The sequence below is a fragment of the Bos mutus genome, chromosome 15 (genome assembly GCF_027580195.1).
Source record: "Bos mutus isolate GX-2022 chromosome 15, NWIPB_WYAK_1.1, whole genome shotgun sequence".
In the NCBI taxonomy this organism is placed as follows: Eukaryota; Metazoa; Chordata; class Mammalia; order Artiodactyla; family Bovidae; genus Bos; species Bos mutus.
The window spans coordinates 30,294,762-30,314,401 of record NC_091631.1 but is presented as its reverse complement, the minus strand read 5'-3'; the positions used below and the strand labels follow the sequence as shown (position 1 = coordinate 30,314,401).

At 46.3% G+C, this 19,640-nt stretch overlaps 1 protein-coding gene across 1 annotated transcript in view; it reads right to left on the bottom strand.

The window, feature by feature from the left end:
- The window catches only part of CLPB (ClpB family mitochondrial disaggregase), a 147,821-nt gene that overhangs the window by 31,324 nt on the left and 96,857 nt on the right, over positions 1-19,640 (bottom strand). The window contains exon 6 of the mRNA XM_005893508.3: positions 8,063-8,160. Within this exon, the coding sequence (XP_005893570.2) occupies positions 8,063-8,160 (98 nt within the window). The remainder of the gene's footprint in view (positions 1-8,062; positions 8,161-19,640) is intronic.

Below are 19,640 nucleotides of genomic sequence, written 5' to 3'. Positions count from 1 at the left end.
GTTTGGGTACTACCATCATGGCCTCCCTGAGCCTTCTCCAGGGCAACATTTCTACCTTTTGCAACTCTTCTTCAGTGTCATGATTTTAGGTTATCTTAGTATTGTTATTTTCTTGAGCAATGGGAAAGGGTTCTGGACTTCTATGGGGGTGAGCGTCAGGTTTCTCAGGAGCTCTCTAAATAGTACTGGGAAAGAGTCAACCTATGGCCTAAATTTGAGCACACCCTGATTCGAGTACAACCCCCTCTACGCCTGGAGCCGTATACAGCTCTTCAGAGAAACTTCTGAAACTGGACCAGACTTTTTGATAAAAATGTACAGGACAATGGGATTAAACCACGTATGAGGTTATTACTTCATGCTCTTTCCCAAATGCTTAGCACAGAGCTTATATTAAAAAAATATGTTGAGGACTTCCCTGGTGGTCTAGTGGTTAAGAATCTGCCTGCCAATGCAGGGTAAAAGGGTTTGATCCCTGGTCTGGGAAGATTCCACATGCCAAGGGAAGCCCGTGCACCCCAACAAGAGAAGCCACCACAGTGAGAAGCCCACACAAGCAATGAAGAGTAGCTCCCACTTGCTGCAACTAGAGAAAGCTCACACGCAGCAGTGAAGACTCAGGCAGCCAAAATTTTAAAAAAAAATGCTGAATGAATGAATGACTTTTTAATAGTGTGAGCTATGAGTTCAGGCTTGTGGAGAGCTAACCAGTGGAAGAACCTAGGGAAGGAAACTACTTGGTCTGTATGTATTTTCTTTGGGAGGAAAGAGAAGGCCCCTGGTAAGGGTCCATGAATGTGGGCTATTGTTGTTCCTGGCTTCTGAGGAAATGGGGAAGAAGACTACAGGGAATGAGGTCAAGGCTCTGCTTCAACAGGGTTCCAGTAGAGGAGGGGACAGGGTAGGTGACCCAGCTTGCAGAAGCAGAGGACACTGGGTGGAGATGCACTAGAAGGAAGCCACCAGGAGAGCAGGAGAGGGAGAGTGATCATCTTCTTAATAAAAGCCACATGCAATTAGTTTCAGAAGCCCTCACCTGGAGCCAGCAGCAACCAGCTTCCTATGCTGCATCTCGGCTGGATAATCGCAGCCACTGGTTTTCATCATTCTTGATTTAATATGGCACCCCTCCTGGCTCTGAGTGCATTTACAGGAAAGGGCTGGGAGGCCGAGGCGAAGCCTAGCTGGGCTCTTGTTAGGAGGTGGGTGGCTGGGCAGAGCAGCTCTGTGGGTGAGAGTTACAGGGAGAAGGGTATGGCAGCACCCCTGCTGCTGGGCATTACTCAGGGAACAAATCTGATAATAAACCTAGCGATGTGTTTACTGAGAGGGGAGCTGGGGCAGGGGTGGTCGGCAGGAGACCCTGGGGAAAAAACAGGAAAAGTGTGGCAGAGGGAAGAAAAGAGAGTCCAAGATGCAGCTTGCCTTTAGAGGGAAGTCAGGGCACACAGCCCCCTGGTTTCTCACAGACTCAGATATGCCCCATCCTCCTGACTTCCTAGATCCACCCCAACTCACATCATAGTCAGGGCTTCTACCATGTCCTGAAGCTGGGGGAGGCAGAGAGGCCTGGGTGGGGAGGTCAACAAAGTGGGCAGAAGATGAGACTCAGGGGGCAGGTGTGGGACGATGCAAGAGTCCTGAGAAGAGGGAGTGATGACAAGAGGAGCACAGGGGGTCCAACAAAGGAGGCTGGGAAACGTCGAGCAGACAGGAGGGGAGGATGGGGGATGAGAGGGGCACCTAAGGGACTTGAAAGTCTCCTGAACTAGCTCAGAGTCCACATCCGTATTGAGGAAAGCTGGGTACAGTGCCAGCATCAGTCCCATGAAGACTTGGTGACCGCTATGTCAGCATCCCAGGGTCCATTCTTTCCTCCACCTGATCCTCCTTTTGCCGCCAGATCAGTATTTTTAACATGTTAACTGGATCACGTTGCTCCTCTGCAAATAGCTGGGTTGCTCCAGAGACAAGAATGGCAAGACGGTTAAGAGGGGCAAAGAGGGGCTGAGGTGAGAAAATGGGTTGTATGCTCCTCAGCGTGTCACATCAGGAGGTACATGATGATGATGTACCTGTGACTGGGGATGTTAGTTTTGATCATCTGATTAAGGTGGGCTGTGCCAAGTTTCTCCACCATCATCTTCCCCTTATGTAATTAACACGTGTCTTGTAGGGTGGGACTTAGAGACTACATAAATACCCTGTTACTCCTCAAACTTCCACTCCTTAGTCTGAGTATGAACTGATGAATCTTGCCTGATTTGGGACCAGCTGTTCTACCCTCACAGCCCTAAGGAGGTCAGAGGATCTCCTCCCTCATCATCCAGAGAGGAAGTAATTAAAGCAGGGTCCCACTGGTAGCAAGTAATAAAGGCAGAACACTAACTCCTGCAGTCTGACTCCAGTGCCTGCACCTTCCACCCCGGAGATAAGAAAAGACCCGTTCTTGCCTTTAGGGAGTTCAGAGCCTATTTAGGGAAAGGAGATTTAAAACACAAATTTCATATTCCTACTTTTAGCATGGGGATACCTAACGAATTTATTGAAAATAAACACCAGAGGGTGTTCTTGCCAGAAATGCACAGCCTGAATTGAATCATAAAGAAACATTAGACAAACCCAAATTGAGGACAGTCTACAAAATAGCCAGCCTGTACCTGTTAGAATGTCAAGGAAGACTGAGGAACTGTTTCAGATTAAAGGAAACTAAATAGACGTGACAACTGAATCCAACTTTGGATCCAAAATTTTTTTTCCTTGTAAAACGAACTATTGGGACAACTGGTGAGATGTGAATAACATCTGTAGATTAGTTAATATTAATGCTCTGATTCTGAGAATTGTATTGAGGTTATATAGAAAATGTCCTTTATTTTTTAGGACCTTCATACAAGTATTTGGGGGTAAAGGGGATCATGTATATATAACTCTCAAATAGTTCAGAAAAATTATATATCTTTATATTATTCATCTCTACATAATAAAGCAAGTATGATAAAATGTTAACAACCAGTAATATAGGTGGAAGTTTATGGGAATTTGCTGTACTATTTTTGAAGTTTTGTAAAAATAAAAGTGAAATAAATCAGGACAATGCTTACCCTTGAGGGACAGATAGTGACTGGAAGGGAGTATGATACAAATGAATGCTTGTAATAGTCTACTTCTTGATTAGGTATATTCAGTTTGTGAAATTAACAGTGAGCTGTATAGTTATGAGTACCTTATACAAATACATTTCAACAAACGATTTTTTAAAAGTTAAAAGAGAAAGAATGCAAAGGTGTATCCCCATAAAGCATGGAGTGCTCTGTCTGGCCCATGGAGAACCTATAACGAAGGTCGGATGGTGTTGTCTGGGCCAAGCACAGAGCCAGGCATGCAGCACACCAGCACTTGAAATGAGATGCGAAGCAGGGAGCAGGCTCGGTGAGGCAGGGAAGGGGGTTTCTCTTCATCCTAAGCCAGGCGGAACATAACCCTCTACGTTCCTGTATACCTCACCCCTTCTCTCCTGATGGCTTCCTCCAGATCTGATGGGAGCACCCAGGCGTGCAGCCCGGAATGCGGGGCCCAGGGGAGCCCTGCATCCCCAGCTACCCCTGCAGCAAATGAAAAAATACACAGACAGGAAATGTGCTTGTGATTCTGTCACTGGGATATGCAAATAAAATATATATGATAGACCTATCTGCCTAATATTCCTGCCAATTCATTCTCTGGGTGTGATTAAAATGAGCAATAAATTCCTCGTGAGTCTCGGTGGAGTGAGGATCTGGGAGTGGAGATGCTGGCTGCCACCAGCACGTCCCCCTCAGCTGAATATTCATCATGGAATAGCTTCCCATATTTTTGTTTTATCTGCCATCATGTGCGCAGAGATATATTTCCATCTCTCTGTTGTCTCTTAGTTAAGATGTGAAAATGGTCTAAGCTTTAAGTATTAAACCCTTCAGCTTGTGAAATCCTTCAAAGTGAGATCACAGGTTACCTTCTCTGTGAAGCCTGCCCTGCTCATTCTGCCTGGAGGTGATCCATGCTTTCTTAGAACCCCCACTAGCTCTGCGTGGACCCCTCCTAAGGCACAAGTCAGCCTGTGGGTATCAGAGCTAAGAGCGCCTGCCTCTCCCCATCTTCCTCTCCTGATACCCAGCTCAGGAGACAGGAGCTGGGCTTCATCCACCTCTCGATCTTCTTAGGGGGCCTAGGAGGCTTCCACACACACAGACTGCTCAGAGAACTAAGCAAATAAGCCATGAGAAACAAATCATTTAGGCCACTTAAAGTGACAGAGATTCTTAGATAAGTGACATATTTTAAAAGGCAGAATAAAATTAAAAATTAGGCTTATGGATAATTCTAAAATGGGAAAACCATCAAGAAATAATAAGTGAAAAAACATAGATTCCAAACATGGAACTAGGGTCATAACTCAAATACCTTCAGGACCAAGAAGGAAATATAAATGCCTGACAGGTAAGCACATAACACGATAGGAAACAGATACCTGTGGCTGGAGAGTCCACATTACAACCTCTAAGGCATTACACTCACATTTAAAAAAAACTCTGAACTGCCAAAATAAAAGGTGGCTGCCAGTTTGAGGCCCATGGTTTATACAGTAGGCTATCAACCAGGCTAAGAAAAAAAACCCACTTATGTATAGATATGGTCCAGAAAAGGTAAATGTAGTATCATAAGAGGAATGGTCTGATTCGTATCTCAATAGCTGCTTATAATAGCCTGATTTTCAAAAGTCACGTTTTATTTTACCTTCAGTTTTCTCACCTGTAAAAGGGGGGGAAATAAGAGCTACCTCATAGCTTTGTTACAGCATTAGAAAAATTATATATTCGAGACCTGGCAGAGTGCCTAGATGCACTTGATAAATGGTACCTACTATGACTATAAATAATTAAAAACATTAATAATAGTTATGTACAGATAGTAGGGCTAAAATGCTTTTAAGTGAGAGTCAGTTCAGTTGACATCTCTTTCAGGTAGCCTTCCTTGATCTCCTAGGCAGGATTAGAAGCCACCATGGGTTGCCACAGTCCCTGGGCTTCCCTGGGACTGATGACTCAGTGGTGTCACACTTTACTTGTCTGTTTCCTCACCAGACTGTGAGCTCCTTGAGGGGTTCACCCAGATATCTTCTTCCCACCTAGCCCAGAACCTGGCATACAGATGTCATTTATAAATATGCACTGACTTATTTAATTATCTTCATTTTATACTGTCCAGATTTTCCATAATGGGAAAGATGACTTTTATAATTACAGATTTTCTATAAAGAGTATATATTTGACTATAGAGAGGCAAGTAAAGGCGGAAGAGGCTGAGCTGGATGGCAGGGAGATGCCGGATGGACAGAAGGGGAGGAAGATAAGATCAGAGTGGTGGTAATCCGTGTCTAGACAAAGAGCCAGGACATGAGGTCTGAGGCTGGAGCCTCAGCACCCTCCAGGCCTGAATCATTATGTCACTGACATAGGGCCTGAACTCGAGAGCTGATACTTACTTCCTGGCAGAGGGTGACATAACCCAATCTAAAGCAGTGTTTCCCCCCTGAAACTCTTCCTCACAGTTTTGAAGAGGTAGTTTTTTTTGCAACCTGGAGAAAAAGAGCAGAGCAGAAAGAATGGGAGACCATGGAGATGCTGAGCAACTGAGAGAAAGACAATGCTGCTGATGTCCAGGGAGAGCTGAGGGTGGTTCATGTGGGTAGAATCTGAGGGGACCCCAGAGCAATCAGGTGGAGGTGCTCAGCAGACAGCTGAACATTACAGAAGAGGAAATCCAGCCTGTGTAAAGGGATCAAATGCAGAGAGGTGATGACAGAGAAAGAGTCTTCATGTTGAGAGGTGACAAAACCCCTGGCTGGCTCTGAGTGGTCTTCTAGCCTCAAAAGGCAGCCCCTGCCCTGGCTCACAGCTCTGTGAGGGGGCTCCTTCTGGAAGCAGCCACCCATTAAGCCTGGCTCTGTCCTAGCCCTGGCACTGAATCCATTTCCTCTCTCCCCTCCTCCTCACAGCCGTCTCTGTGCCCACGTGCCATCTCTCCTATCCCGGCCAGATGCCCCACTGCCTTCAGCCTTTTCTCATGGCACAGTTCTGCTTGCCTGCCTGCTGCCCACCTCTGCACAGATTCTGAGAGCTCACTCTACTCAGAAGGTAGCCCTCTGTGGTCTAGAAGGATCTGACTGGCACAGAGGCAGCAACTGCCACTTACTCATTTGGGACACTGACTTTGTATTGATATGGCTGACATCAAGACATTTCCTGGGCAGCCAAATTTCATTAGGGTCCCTCAGCAGCCCTAACCCTTCCATCCCTGCTGATATGAAGAGGTCTGTTCTCCTGCTTTACGTGACCAGGCCAGTGCTGGCCCTATGTCACACGACCTGACAAAACAGGAGTAATTTTGGCCAAGGGCAGCGCTGGCTCTCAGGGGACAGTGGCTTGGCCTCAAAGGGGAGATAATGACAGGGATGTAGTCCCTGAGGTGATGTGAAACAGTGCTCAGAGATTTCCTTAGAGAATAGGGGAAGCAGACCCAACTCTAGGGCAGGAACATGGGATTAGCTGTGTCCAATAAGTTGTGAGTGGAAGTAAAGGGTCCTACTTCCAGGCTGAGCATGTAGCTGCCGGTGGGCGGCCCTCCAGGGTACTCTCTTCCAGAGGGCGGCTGCTCTGCAGTGAGGTCCCTCAGCATCGCGGATGAGCAGAGCCCGCCTCTGCTGACCCATGATGGATGATGGACGTGTAGCACGAGGTAAAAATGAATCTTTGTTGTTTTAAGCCACTGAAATTTGGGGTTGTTACAACAGCATGACCTAGTTTATCCTGACGCTACACAGACCAGCGGTATATTGAATGGAACCACAGAAACCATTCAGTCACAGTGTTTTCATTTCACAGAGGTAAACTGAGCTTCAGGAGCAGAAGCCCTTGCCCGAGGTCAGTCAGTCAGTGAGGGGGTGAGATCACAACCCCAGCTGAGTGCTCAGTCAGGTGACCTAACCTAAGTGCTCTTACTCAAGACACACAGAGTGTCTGCCACTAGGTGGGACCTGCCACTCTTAATCATCTCAAAGTACTGCAGCCAATTTGCCAGAGAAAGATTCCACGAAGCTGGAAAAAGCCCAAGACTGACAGTCAGAAACCAAGCTTCCAGTTCCTGTCCTGCCAGTGAACCTACCACGGGATCTTAGTAACAGTTTTGATGTTAACTCGCTCTGGGACCAAGGGCAAGTCACAACACACCCCTGGGCTCCAGTTTCCCCAGGAAGAAAAGAAATCATTTGATCGAGGTTTCAGAGATTTAAAATGTGTGCCCCACAGCACAGCTTCCATGGAGGCTACCCAGGGGGGAAGGATAGGCTCTCCTTCAACCAGAACAGCTCTATTTTCCTCTGACTTATTTATTTTACTTTGATAAGATTTCCCATCTACTGGACTTGATGGTTTCTCAGGTCCCAGCTCTGACATTTGTGATTCTAGTTCTTAGATTCTGCCAAGTACTTTCTAAGTTATAGCTGGGTGGCTGAGAGGAACAGAAGGCAGCCTGTTTTTAGAAGGTTCAAAGTCTGGATGAGAAAATCAAATTAAGATGAAGATTGTTTTGCCTCATACTCTACATAAGGATCTCTGGAGTGTATATGGAGGGAAGGGCTGAGGGAAAAGTTCTAGAAGGAGAGATGATGGAAAAGAGTTACTTGATGAGGCTGCAGAGTGCATGAGACCTGAGGAAATAGTACTGAGGCGAAGATTTTGTCCTGCTATCCCCTCTCCTTCATGGAAGGAGCTGGAAGGCTCACTACCTCAGAAACTGAATTTAAAAGTTAGTCCTCAGAAGCCAGAAGTGGCCCAGGCTGCTTCTTGGTCAGTAAAGGGGATGCCTCCTATTCTTGATAAGAGGAGGCTGGATTTGTATTTAAATAGACAATAATCCTCTAAGGAGAAGTGGCCTTTGGTGTAGAGTCTGACATAATTTAATGAGTGAAAGATGAAATGAAGCATGGAGTGCCCACAGGCCTTCTCCTTTCTTTGAGACTTACCTTGGTCTCAGAAGTCCTTAAAAGCTTCATCACGTCCCCTTCTCGGGCATAATCCAAGGGTGTGTGTCCCATTTCATTCCTCTGCAAGGGATTGGCTCCTGACAGGAGGAGAAGGAGAAACAGAGCCTCTGTGAGTGATCAGTGGACCCTCAGCCTTCCCTGGGAGGTGGCATAGGCCTTGACTTCAGTGTAAGGAATGCTCACAGAAATATGGAGCAACAAAACCTAAGAGATTGAAACACATGTCAAGTTACTCTGAGAGAGGAGCTCTAGGTCTTCTCTGACACAGAAGTAAGGGTATTAAGGCTCCTACATGTGCATGCATACATGCAAAAACTCATTACCCACAGAGAGTTGCCACACACACAGATGTGTTATACACACACATAGGTGTGCTGTGCCCACAAAAATATACACAGCTGAACATGCTAACAAATATACCAATACACATACAGATTAATACACCCCAACTCCAATGCATTCTTCATTAAAATGGCTGCATTATCAAATTTGTTTGTATACAGATGAATATTCATTCACAAAAATCATATAGAAATCTAAAGCACAGAGTATCCCAGGTAATGACAAGGCCCCTTCTTTCTGCTCTCTGCCTCTCCCTCTGCTTAATGCTTCTTTTCCCTGCTCACTTCCTGCCTGCTAGAGTCAGCTGAGCTCTGGCCATCATCAGCAACCCCACTGTGCCAGCCCTCACCTGTGCTACTTGTTGCTGCGTGTGCACTCAGGCAGGCATCTCCTCCAGTCATTGGTTCCCATGATTCAAAGACAAAGAACTTGAAGTATAACAAAAAGAAGAGGCTTACTTGGGGCCATGTATCTACCTTCTCTCACTTATAAGTGCCGGCAGCTAGGCAGCTGATGAGCCTGTGTAAAGTGTCTGCTTGGTGTAGAGCTTTGACAGTCATGGAAGATAGGCTACTTTAACCCCCACACTGTCAGAATCTCCTCCCCAAAGCCCAGATCTGGGCACCTCACTCTTCTCTTCGAAAATTGACCATTCCATTCAATCTGTCCAACCCTGAATGAGCTGGGACTCAGGACATGGAAGAATCAGATCTGGTCCTGGCCCAAAGCACCGCTCTCAAGAACTATGTGTTAAATGGAACATTAAAGTAACAAACAAACAAATACTCCTTGACCTTTATTGCTAAGGAAGTGCGTTGTCTATACTTCAATAAGGGTTAAGACACAGTCCCTGCCATGAGGATGTAGTAAGTTGGCCAGGGACACTAAACGCACAGGAAAGGCTGCGTCACCATGAGGCCTGGCTCAGAGGGGATATTCAGTCACTGTTTGCTGATGGACAGTAAAAATCAGTGTTTCTCAATCCCAGGCTGAGGCAGCATTCATATCACGATATAAAACCATTCCTATTGAAACTCTCTGCTTCTTTAAGGACTATAAACTCATCAATGATGATTGTCATTTATTAAGCATTTACACATGGCTGTCTGCCGCGGCTGCAGAGGAAGAAGCATGGGAGGAGGAGGGGAAAGGAGCAGAGAGCGTGAAGCATGACCCAGACCAAGGAAGCTTATTATCAGTTAGAAAAATTAATACTTTTTTACATGATTCTATTTTCTAATAGGAAGCTAGTACAAAATAAAATATTTAGCTAACTTTTAATCACAATTCACATACCTTTCAAGGTACACAATTCAGTAGTTTTAAATACACTTCCATCATCATGTAAGCCTCACCAGTATCTAATTCCAGATCATTTTAATCATCTTGAAAAGAAACCCCATCACCATTATCAGAGACACTCGCCACTTCCCCCAACCCCAGAAACCATTAGTCTGCTTTCTGTCCCTATATGTGCCTACGCTTGACATTTCACATAAATGGTGTGGTCTTTTGCATCTGGCTTAATTTACCATGTTTTCAAGGTTCATCCATGATGTAGCACATGTCATTCATGCCACAACATGAATGTAGGAATATAGCATGTACTTCATTCTTTTATGGCTGAATAATAGTGCATCCTGTGGACATACCTTATTTTGTTATTCATCAAGCTCATATGCATTTGATTTGCTTTCCCCTTTTGGCTATTATGAATATGCTATGAATATTTGTGTACAAGTCTGTCTGAGTGGATGTATTTTTCTATGTCTCTTGAGTATGTATCTAGAAGTGGTGATGATAAAAATAATAGCCACTAGTGTTTACTATGTACTCTGTATTTTATATATATTATCAACCATCCTGAGGGGTAGAAATTAAAATTCCTGTGCTATAGATGTGGAAACTCAAAGGAGATAACTAGCCCAAGGTCACAAAGCTGGTGATTTGCTTGGCTCAGGAGTCAAACCTACTCCAGGTTTTTTTAACTACAATTCTTCACACTTCAACCAGGGCAGCCACAATACACCCCTGGTGAAAAATCATTCCATGGTTTTCACTGCTTATAGGATAAAATGCAACCTCCCTAATGAGAAGAGTGTCTTCCTAACTAGCAGGCAAGTCCTCAAAGCTCAATTGGAGCCTTATTCTTTCTTTCAATTCTGTTGGTGCTTGCTTACTGGGCACTGTGTATCAGGGCCCTGTACATAGGGAGATGGGAGACTGCCAAAGCCAATGAATAGTTTTTGGGTTTTTTTTTATATTTCTTGATCACTCTGCAGCAACCAATACCTTGGCCACTCTCTCCTTTGAGTTATATAAACCACTTTTCAGGTTTTCCTCACACCCCTGAGACCATTCCTTCTCTGTCTCTTCTGCAGGCTCCTGGTCCCATCTTTTAGATTAGGTGCTATCTAGAGTCTAGGCACAGTTCCAGCTCTCCAGAAGCTAAAAGGGACGAGAGACGACCATGCAACAACAACTCAGGCCGAGAGTGATCAGTGTGCCGAAGGAGGGACAGCGGGCCTGTAGAGAGAGGTGCAAGAAGACCACAGTGCTAAGGGGCTTGTTCACCTGACCCAGTTTCCCAGCCAGCCCTGTTCTGTCTGGCGCTCAGCACTCAAGGCTTGAGAGGCAGGGGCAGACAGCATCGTCCCTTTCCTCAAAGCTCCTGGACCACAGCTAGGGCTGGAAGAGAGCTACACTCACTCAGTGGAAAGGCCTCTCCTCTCTGAGGCAGCCTCAAGGGGAGCTCTGTCACTGAATATGGGCTAGAGTGGCAGGAGGGTGTGGGAGAGACCTCTGGAAGGGAAAGAAAAGAAGAGCAAAGAGAAGAAGAGAACTGGGTAAGAGAGGAAAAAATAGGAGAGAGAAGGGGAGGGGGAGAAGGAGAGAGGTGAGAGAGGAAGACAGTGGAAGAAAGAACAGAGGGTGAGATTAGCTGCTTCAAACAAGTGCTGTCAGTGATCTATATTTGCTTACAGAATGAAAAATGTGTGCCATAAACATTGGCCACTGAGTAATTTCTAGTAGGAGTTGTGTCACTTCTCATAAAGGATGGGATGGGACAGGTAGGACATTTCTGCACTGGGCCAGCCAGCACAGGGATGTCGTTTAAAGCAGTGCTCGGTCTGTCTCCAGCCCAAGAGCTCTCACCCAGATTCACCCCAGCCACCCCGAGGCGGGAAGCCAGCCAGGCTCCCCAAGGTTCTGGAGCCTCGGGTCAGCATGTCTGCTCCCAGTTTAGGAAAGCTGAGGCTGGGGCGCCATGGGTAATGTCCATCTAATATTAGTCCCTCAGCCCCCGAACCCTTGCTCTGATGTTCTGACTTGACTAATTGCTGTAATAATTGATAGAACCTGACTTCTACAACTGATCGATTTCACCTCCACGACCAACGGCCACAAACCATTACACTCCAATAAATAACCACGTTGGGCCTCACCCGGCTGTCCTCTCCAGGGGCATCAGGATGGCCCATGCCCTGGCCTGACCTCACCATGCCTCCCACCCAGGGCCCCTCCGGGCCAAGCAGCTGGTCTAGAGGGTCAGGCTCCTGGGAGTAAGTCAGAGGGCTGGGCGGAGGTGGGGAGAGCTAATCGCAGGCCATCCGTCACCTCCCACTGGCTGTCTGGGGCTGGGGCCAACACCTGGAGCACCCCAGGCAGTATAGTGCAGGACTCCTCCCCTGCTCCAGATTAGTGTGTCTCAGCTTATAATATTTGATAAATAGCAGACTGGCTTCCTGGCAGCACTGCTGCGGCTGCGCCTGCCCGCTACAGCTGTGGAAGGTCACTCATTGGGGAAATATGTTTCTGTCAGTGGTATTGAAAAAAGTTCAGTGGAGTGACAGGCCTCAATTTTTCAAATTTTATTAACTCCATCCTCTTAACCATTTGTCTTGAATTCCTTCAGATTCTGGGGGATCTGTCAATAGGGCTCGGGCCAGGAAAGTAGGATGGGGGTGGATGGTCATGGACAGGTCCTGGCTGGTGCCAGTGACAGGCTGGGGTCTCAACACCCAAGGCAGGGTAAGGGAGTGGAGCTGGTGTTGACGGGAGAGAGGGCCTGGCCCACGGGGGCCCAGGGAGCCTGCTACTCTTCTTTGGTACAGCACCTGCCTTAGGTTTGACAGCCTTATAGGCTTTCTGAGGCAAAATAGACCTTAATGGTGAGTTCTTCCAATTCCCTAAGAAGTGACCCGCCTCGACTACATTCGGAACAGGTGAGTCACCCTGACTTCCTCAAGCATGTCCAGAGCCCCATTCCAAGCTCACTGCCTGCCAAGGGGTTTCCCGCACTAAACTGAGGGCAGATTCTTTTTGCATGAGCCCCAACCTCTCTCTCTAACCCTACTCTCACCTTGGACTTCTTATAAATATCCATTCATCTTTTAAGACTCAGTTCAGGCTTCTTCTCCAGGAAACCTTCCTTATTTCCCTCTCACCCCAGATTTGGTGCGATCCTTTGTGCTCCATGAGCCTTTCTGCTTCTTTCTTACTACATTGATCACTATGTTATAACAGTCTGTCTCCATACAGGACTGAGAACTCTCAGAAGTCAGGGTCCATGGCTGATCCACTGCTATATCCTGACTACCTAGCACAGGGGCCAGCACAGAACACATGTTCAGTAAGATTTACCAAATGAATGGACTTCTTTCCAGGTGTTATCTTCCAGAGCCACACACAACATGGCCATTCTTCCTGCCCCAGAAAGGCCCTTCTCATAGCAAGTGAAGTATGTGACCATGTTCCTTATCCCAGTGGACCAAAGTCCTCAGTCTCTTTGCTAGTTCTAAACCTCTTCGTCTAGGTGGCAGGTCAGGTCAAGACCCAACACTCTCTATCTATCTCTGTGGTGGGAAGTGGGGAGGAAGTGGTTGCAGAGAGAGGCCCACTTGCCCTTCCTGGGGAGAGTGTGGAACCAGAGTGAGAGATGGGATTCAGGTCTCCTGACAGCAAGTCTGGGGTGGCAGAGGCGAAAAGGCACATTACTCCCTCCTCCCTTGACACCACTCTGTTCTGACTTTCTGCTACCTCTGTGAATATCAAAGACAAGACAATGATGCAAAATGCAAAGAAGAGAGCTTAAAAAAAAAACAAAACCAAAAAAACCAAACCCAGTAACTGCCCTATACAAATGTGTGAGCCTATATTATCAATAATATTGACAGGCTCCCCCACTCCCTCCCACCCCTGCAGTCCTATTGGCCATCCTGGCCTTTGAGGGATCCGGATCTACCACACCTGGTTTTCATGACTTGCCCTTTTCTCCACCTGCAGCTACCTCCCTGTCCCCGAAGAGTACACAGCCTGGAAGCCAGCACGGACGGGGGTTACTGCTCCCTGGTTGTGACTAGGGTCTTGCTTCACTTCTCTGGTGGTCATAAGCACAGCCCTGCCTACCTCAAGGGGTTCTATTTGGACTGAATAAGATGTGTAAAAAGTGTAAAAAGATAAAAAGCTGGGGGGAGAAAAGACTGTACAAACTGTACAATGTTTGTAATAACTTACACATTCATTCTTCCAATATTTCCATGTTTTTTTTGAACCACACCACTCAGTTTGTGGATCCCCAACCGAGGAAGCACAGTCTCAACCACTGGACCACCAGGGAAGTCCCATTTTTACTGTTGACTCCTTTAGCACCTTCATCCTAATTTTTACTATTTCAACAGTCTGTTTACTATCTCCAATTAGAAGTTACTATTGAATAAGGGAAATTTCCCCCATGATCAGAGGTATCAGTGTGGAGTGATTCATTCTCTTTGGCTGTGAGCTCCCCATCAAGGACACATTCTGAGATGGGGTGGCCACACGAGAGAAGCCATGCGCCTGCCCCGTCTCCATACTCACCTTCACTCACCTCCACACTACTGTCCGGGCAACTCCTCAGGCCTAGTACCCTGGTCCCTCGTCTCCCTGACTATCCAGACCCTACCCCTTCTTCAGGGCCCCTTCTCCGGGGAGCCTCTCCACCCCTCCAACTCTCAGTGCTTATCATCCATGGGCTCCTATTATCTTCCCACTCCTCCCATTTCTAGGAGTCCACCTGTCTAGTCTTCCCAGGTAATCTGTGTGTAGCTCCTCAGGTCAGAGATGCACTGATTCTCCGTGTGTTCCCAGAGGTTGAAGGTAAAAGAGAGGAGCCCTGTCCAGGATGCTGCAGGAAGCACAGCAGTACTGGGAATAGAGCTGTGGTTCCTAAACTTTTCCCTTAGACCACACTAACCATTTCCAACAGAATCTGTATACATACGTACATGCGCACCTGAAGATATGCCTCCCAGGTAACCAAGAACTTTTACTAAGTACTGACTATATGCCATACACAGTGCTGACTACTTCCTCCTATTTAATTCTTAACAAGAATTTGATATGGCTTTCCTGGTGGCTCAGATGGTAAAGAATCTGCCTGCAATGCAGGAAACTCAGGTTTGATCCCTGGGTTGGGAATATCCCCTGGAAAAGGAAATGGCAACCCACTCCAGTGTTCTTGCCTGAAAAATCCCATGGAGAGAGGAGCCTAGCAGGGCTATAGTCCATGGGGTTGCAAAGAGTCGGACACAACTGAGCGTCTAACACACAAGAATTTGATGAAGAAAGTAGGAGAGGTATTATTTTTTCCATTTTACAAATGATTTAACTGAGTGTGGTAGAAGAGCAAGGTGAAAGACAAGCTAACATGTGTTGGGTGTTAAGGCCTTTATATGCAGTTATTCACCATACAAAGACTCCTAAGAAAATAGAGGCTTAGAGAGCTAAAATAATTTGCCCATGGTCATTCAGCAGATAAACAGTAAATCTGGGACTTATTATACTATTCTCTTTTTGAGAGAAATATATGTTTGAAATTTTACATAATAAAATGTTGATTTCTTTTTTTAAAAGAAGCCATCTGGTTTTTCCACCACATTGTGCTACTTTCCAAAGGTCCGATGACTCAAAAAGAGGGACAAATCATCTTTCCTCTTCCCTACCAACATGCTTAGATGCTCCAAAGCCAAGTTTGGGGGGTGTTTCCAGAGGCAGGTTTGGGGTAGACAGTTTTGTTGAAAGGGTACAAAATGGAACTCCTTTTCTTCCGAGTCAGAACGCCCCTCTCCAGGGTGAATGATGATCCACATAAGTTGGTCCCCAGGTCATTTGGAAGTCTGAACCCTCTGACACACACTCTGGTGGATCCCTTGTCTTCAGGGAGGTGGATTTCTGAAGTTCATGGAACAGAGAGCTTTTGCCTCCTGGCTGGACCCAGCCCTCATTAATCACTGATTACTGACTTTGAGGCAGGAATGGCCACACACAGCGGAATCTGACTGGTTCTTGTCCAGAGGGAGAACCCAGATTGGTAGGAGACAGATAGGGACAGAAACAATGACAATATAGTATGGTGTCAGGGGGACAAGGAGAAAAGGATGATGAATCCCCTCCCCCATTACAAGGGAGACGTATCCTGGGGTGTCTCGGGACAATCCTGAGCACACAATGGAGAAATGTGGGCCGACTGCCATTCCGTGTGGAGGGTTCGTGAGTGACAGTGGACTAACCAGACCCACAGGGCAGGGCGGAGCGACGGACAGATCAGAGGTCACAGAAGAAAGTTTCCAATGGCAGCAAAAAGGCTTGGTCCTGGTTCAGTATGTTCACCCCTGATATGGGGATGGCCTAGTCACCAAATCTATCTAGACTTCAGATTTGCGTGGGAAGAGGTCCAAATACATGTAGAAGACGGACATTAAGAGCTAAACAAACGAGATGAAAATGAATGGCAATAAATGGGAAGTCATGGATTTGGAATGACAAAGTAGAGATTGTTCTGGAAGAGTGACTGAGATAGGAAATGGTTTAGAAGCCACGTGGAAAAACGTGGTTTAAGGAACTGGAGGTTTAGGCTAGAGGCAAGATAGCTCAGGAAAACATGCCTGCATTTTCAGGTATTTGAAGGGCCATCATGTGCAACAGGGACTAGATGGACCCAACAGTAAAACTTTAAGACCCTTGCAAGCAAATTTTGGCTCAATATTTGAAACTGCTAAGCATCAGAAAATCCAAAGATAGAATGTGAGCAACCTCAGGAACAAATGCGATTCCCCCTGCACTGGAAGTGTTCAAGCACTGAATGGATGACTGTGTGGCAGGTCTACTATTTACACATCCGTTTACAGAGGTTTTATCAAGATTGTTAATTTGTGTTTCTGCATTCATTCAGAGATACTTCTGGAGAGCGCTCTATGTGTCTGGCCCAGTGCCAGGTGCTGGGGACACAAAAGTGAATAAGATGACCCTGTCCTTGCCCTCAGGGAGTTCCTGGTTCTGTTGAGAGCAGATGGACAAGTTTATTCCAACAGTAACTTGTGTTCTGATTACAGGCCTCAGCATAGGGAGGCTGGCTTTGGCTTAGGTTAAATCAAAGAGTTTCTGTGGAAATTCAAACACGTTTGGTTACCAAAGGCCATGGTTTTATCAAGGTCAAATCACTTCTGTAAACCTACTATTGGCTGTGGAAACAGAAGTATACACTGAAGCACAGTCTGTGAATTTTTGTGCCCGATGTCTTGCTCTCAAGAGCCCCAAATAAGTCGCTTCACATGTCTGACTCTGTGTGACCCCATGGACTGTAGCCTGCCAGGCCCCTCTGTCCATGGGATTCTCCAGGCAAGAATGCTGGAGTGGAGTGGGTTGGCATGCCCTCCTCCAGGGGATCTTTCCGACACAGGGATGGAACCCATGTCTCTTATGTCTCCTGCACTAGCAGGCAGGTTCTTCAGCACTAGCGCCACCTGGGAAGCCCAAAATTTGGTTTTTGGCTGGGACTGTTTATGTGCCTACAGATTGTCTTACAAGTGGCTGTGGTGTCAGGGTGAAGTGATTTAGTCAGAGGCCTACCCAACTCTCCATTTCTTACCCACCCTATGGGGACTGCTTCAGCACAGACATAAACATGCTCCTGCCGTTACCTTATTGCACTCGTCACATGGGGAGGCTAGAAGGCTTGATTCAGGGATATGATTGGATTTTAAATCCCAGTCTCCCAGGATTTTAATTACTGGTCTGGGGCAGCAGGGCTAGGCGCTGGCTGCCTTTGGATGGAGGAGGTCGATACGCCACTCCACAACATATTGAGCCACAATGCCTGCAGACTCTATTGCTCTATTTAATCATCTTTTGCAAAATTTACAGTGGAACAGGAGGGATCAATACGGAATTTATCACATTCTCTTGTAAATATGAGCTGGGAAAGAGTTCCAGGCAGTTTGTTACTGAGTGGGAGGGAACATGTCTGTGTACAGCTGGGCATTAGGAGATGAGACAAAATCCATACTTCTTGGCATAAGCTACAGATGCTCAGCCAGTCTCTCTGAAGCCTGAAGACAAGCTCAATGGGAAGAACACTGATTCATTCACTCATGTGATCAACCAACCAACATTCCAGAGCACCTATTTCATGCTGAATCCTGTATAAGGTCGAGGAACAGAAATGGAGTTCTGCTCTTGAGATCAAAATCACAGATTCCACAGTGGCCCTGCCACCTACTAGTGGTGGAATATGGAATATGGAATAAACAACAAGTTACTTAACAGCCTAATGCCTCTGTGCATGCATATGGAAAACATAGGTAATAAGAGTGTTAAACTTGCAAAGATATTTTAAGTATTGAAAGAGATAAAGCCTTAGTTCAGAGCTTGGTACAAAGTAAGAACTCAATAAATGACAGCTATTGTTATTTTTACTACAATTATCATTATTAAGTACCCCTTCCTATAAAGTGTCTCACTAATGGTATATGTGCAGAGATGGAGGTGTTGAGCAGGGGGGCAGCCCCCCTTTCTCTTTAGTAGACAGAAGGGAGACTGAGTGGCCTTCCATAGGTTAGAGACCTAGTTAGGGCTCTACTGGCAGCAGAATCAGAAGAACAGAGGGAAGAGAGAATAAGAGGAGACGCATGCTAAGCTCTGTTTTTGAAACTTCAGTTGTAATCTCTAAAACAATAAAATAGCTTCCGAGGGAATTTCCTCGTGGTCCAGTGGTTTGGGTTCCACACTTCCACTGCAGGGGGCATGGGTTCCATCACTGGTGGGAGAACTATGATCTCACATGCTGCACAGTATGGCCAGAAAAGAAAAAAAGGCTTCCTAAAACTGCTGTGGGGTAACAGCATGAGAAGCGATTCACTTTACGTGAGCAAACCAGGAAAAGTGACAAGAAGAGACATAAATGAGTTGGTTCTTGAAGGCTCAGTGGGGGTTTGATAGGTGGAGAAGTGGGGAAAGGGCATTCCAGTGACAGAAAAGTAAGCAAGCAAAGGTCTGGAGGCAGGAAAGACTCCCTTCAGGGAATGAGGAGCTGACTGGGCCTATGGCAGAGACAGCTCCTGTGTGCCCAGGCCCACCTGGCTGCAGACAGGGCCCTGGTTAGCCTATCAAGTGCTGGTCCCAATCCTGAAGCAATCATCCCCAGCTGCTCTTGGAGATAGGGTGGAAGAAGATTCCCAGTGGACCACAGAGAGATGTGCATGCTAAATTAGACATCTGAGCGTTATCTCACAAGCATAAGAAATTACTGCAGGTTTCCAAACAGTGCAGTAGTGGGGTTTTGCAGAGTAAAGGTTGGTTTGGAAAGGAGCCTAGAGGTAGGGAGACCAAGAAGTCTTTTCCAACAGTCTAGGTGAGAGAGACAAAGTCTGAACCAGAGTATGGGGACAGAGGGGAGAAGATGCACTTGAGAGAAAACTCTAAGAAAGATGAGTGTGGTAAAAAGTGAGGGCAAAGTCATCAGACACTTTAAAATTCCTTTCTTGTTTGGGTGACAGGTATTGATGATGCCATTCACCAACTAGGAAATATGGAAGAAAGTCTGGGGGACAGGGCTGGGTTTGGTTCATTGAGTATGAGAGGTCTACAGAATATGAAGCATCACAAACTAGTGGAGACACAAAAATGCCTGATTTGTTCTATGGCAAATGTGTAGGCTGGTCTGGTTAGAAAACAGGTGGTACAAAAACATGGAGATGAACACTCAAATGTATTTCACATATGGAGTTAGGTGAGCAAAAGGGCAAAAAGCAAAAACTCCTGCCAAGAATTTCTGCTCAAGGCAACCCTAAGGCAAGCGTTTTCTAGATGAGGGATAAAGAAGGCTGAGCGCTGAAGAATTGATGCTTTCACTGTGGTGTTGGAGAAGACTCTTGAGAGGACCTTGGACTGCAAGAAG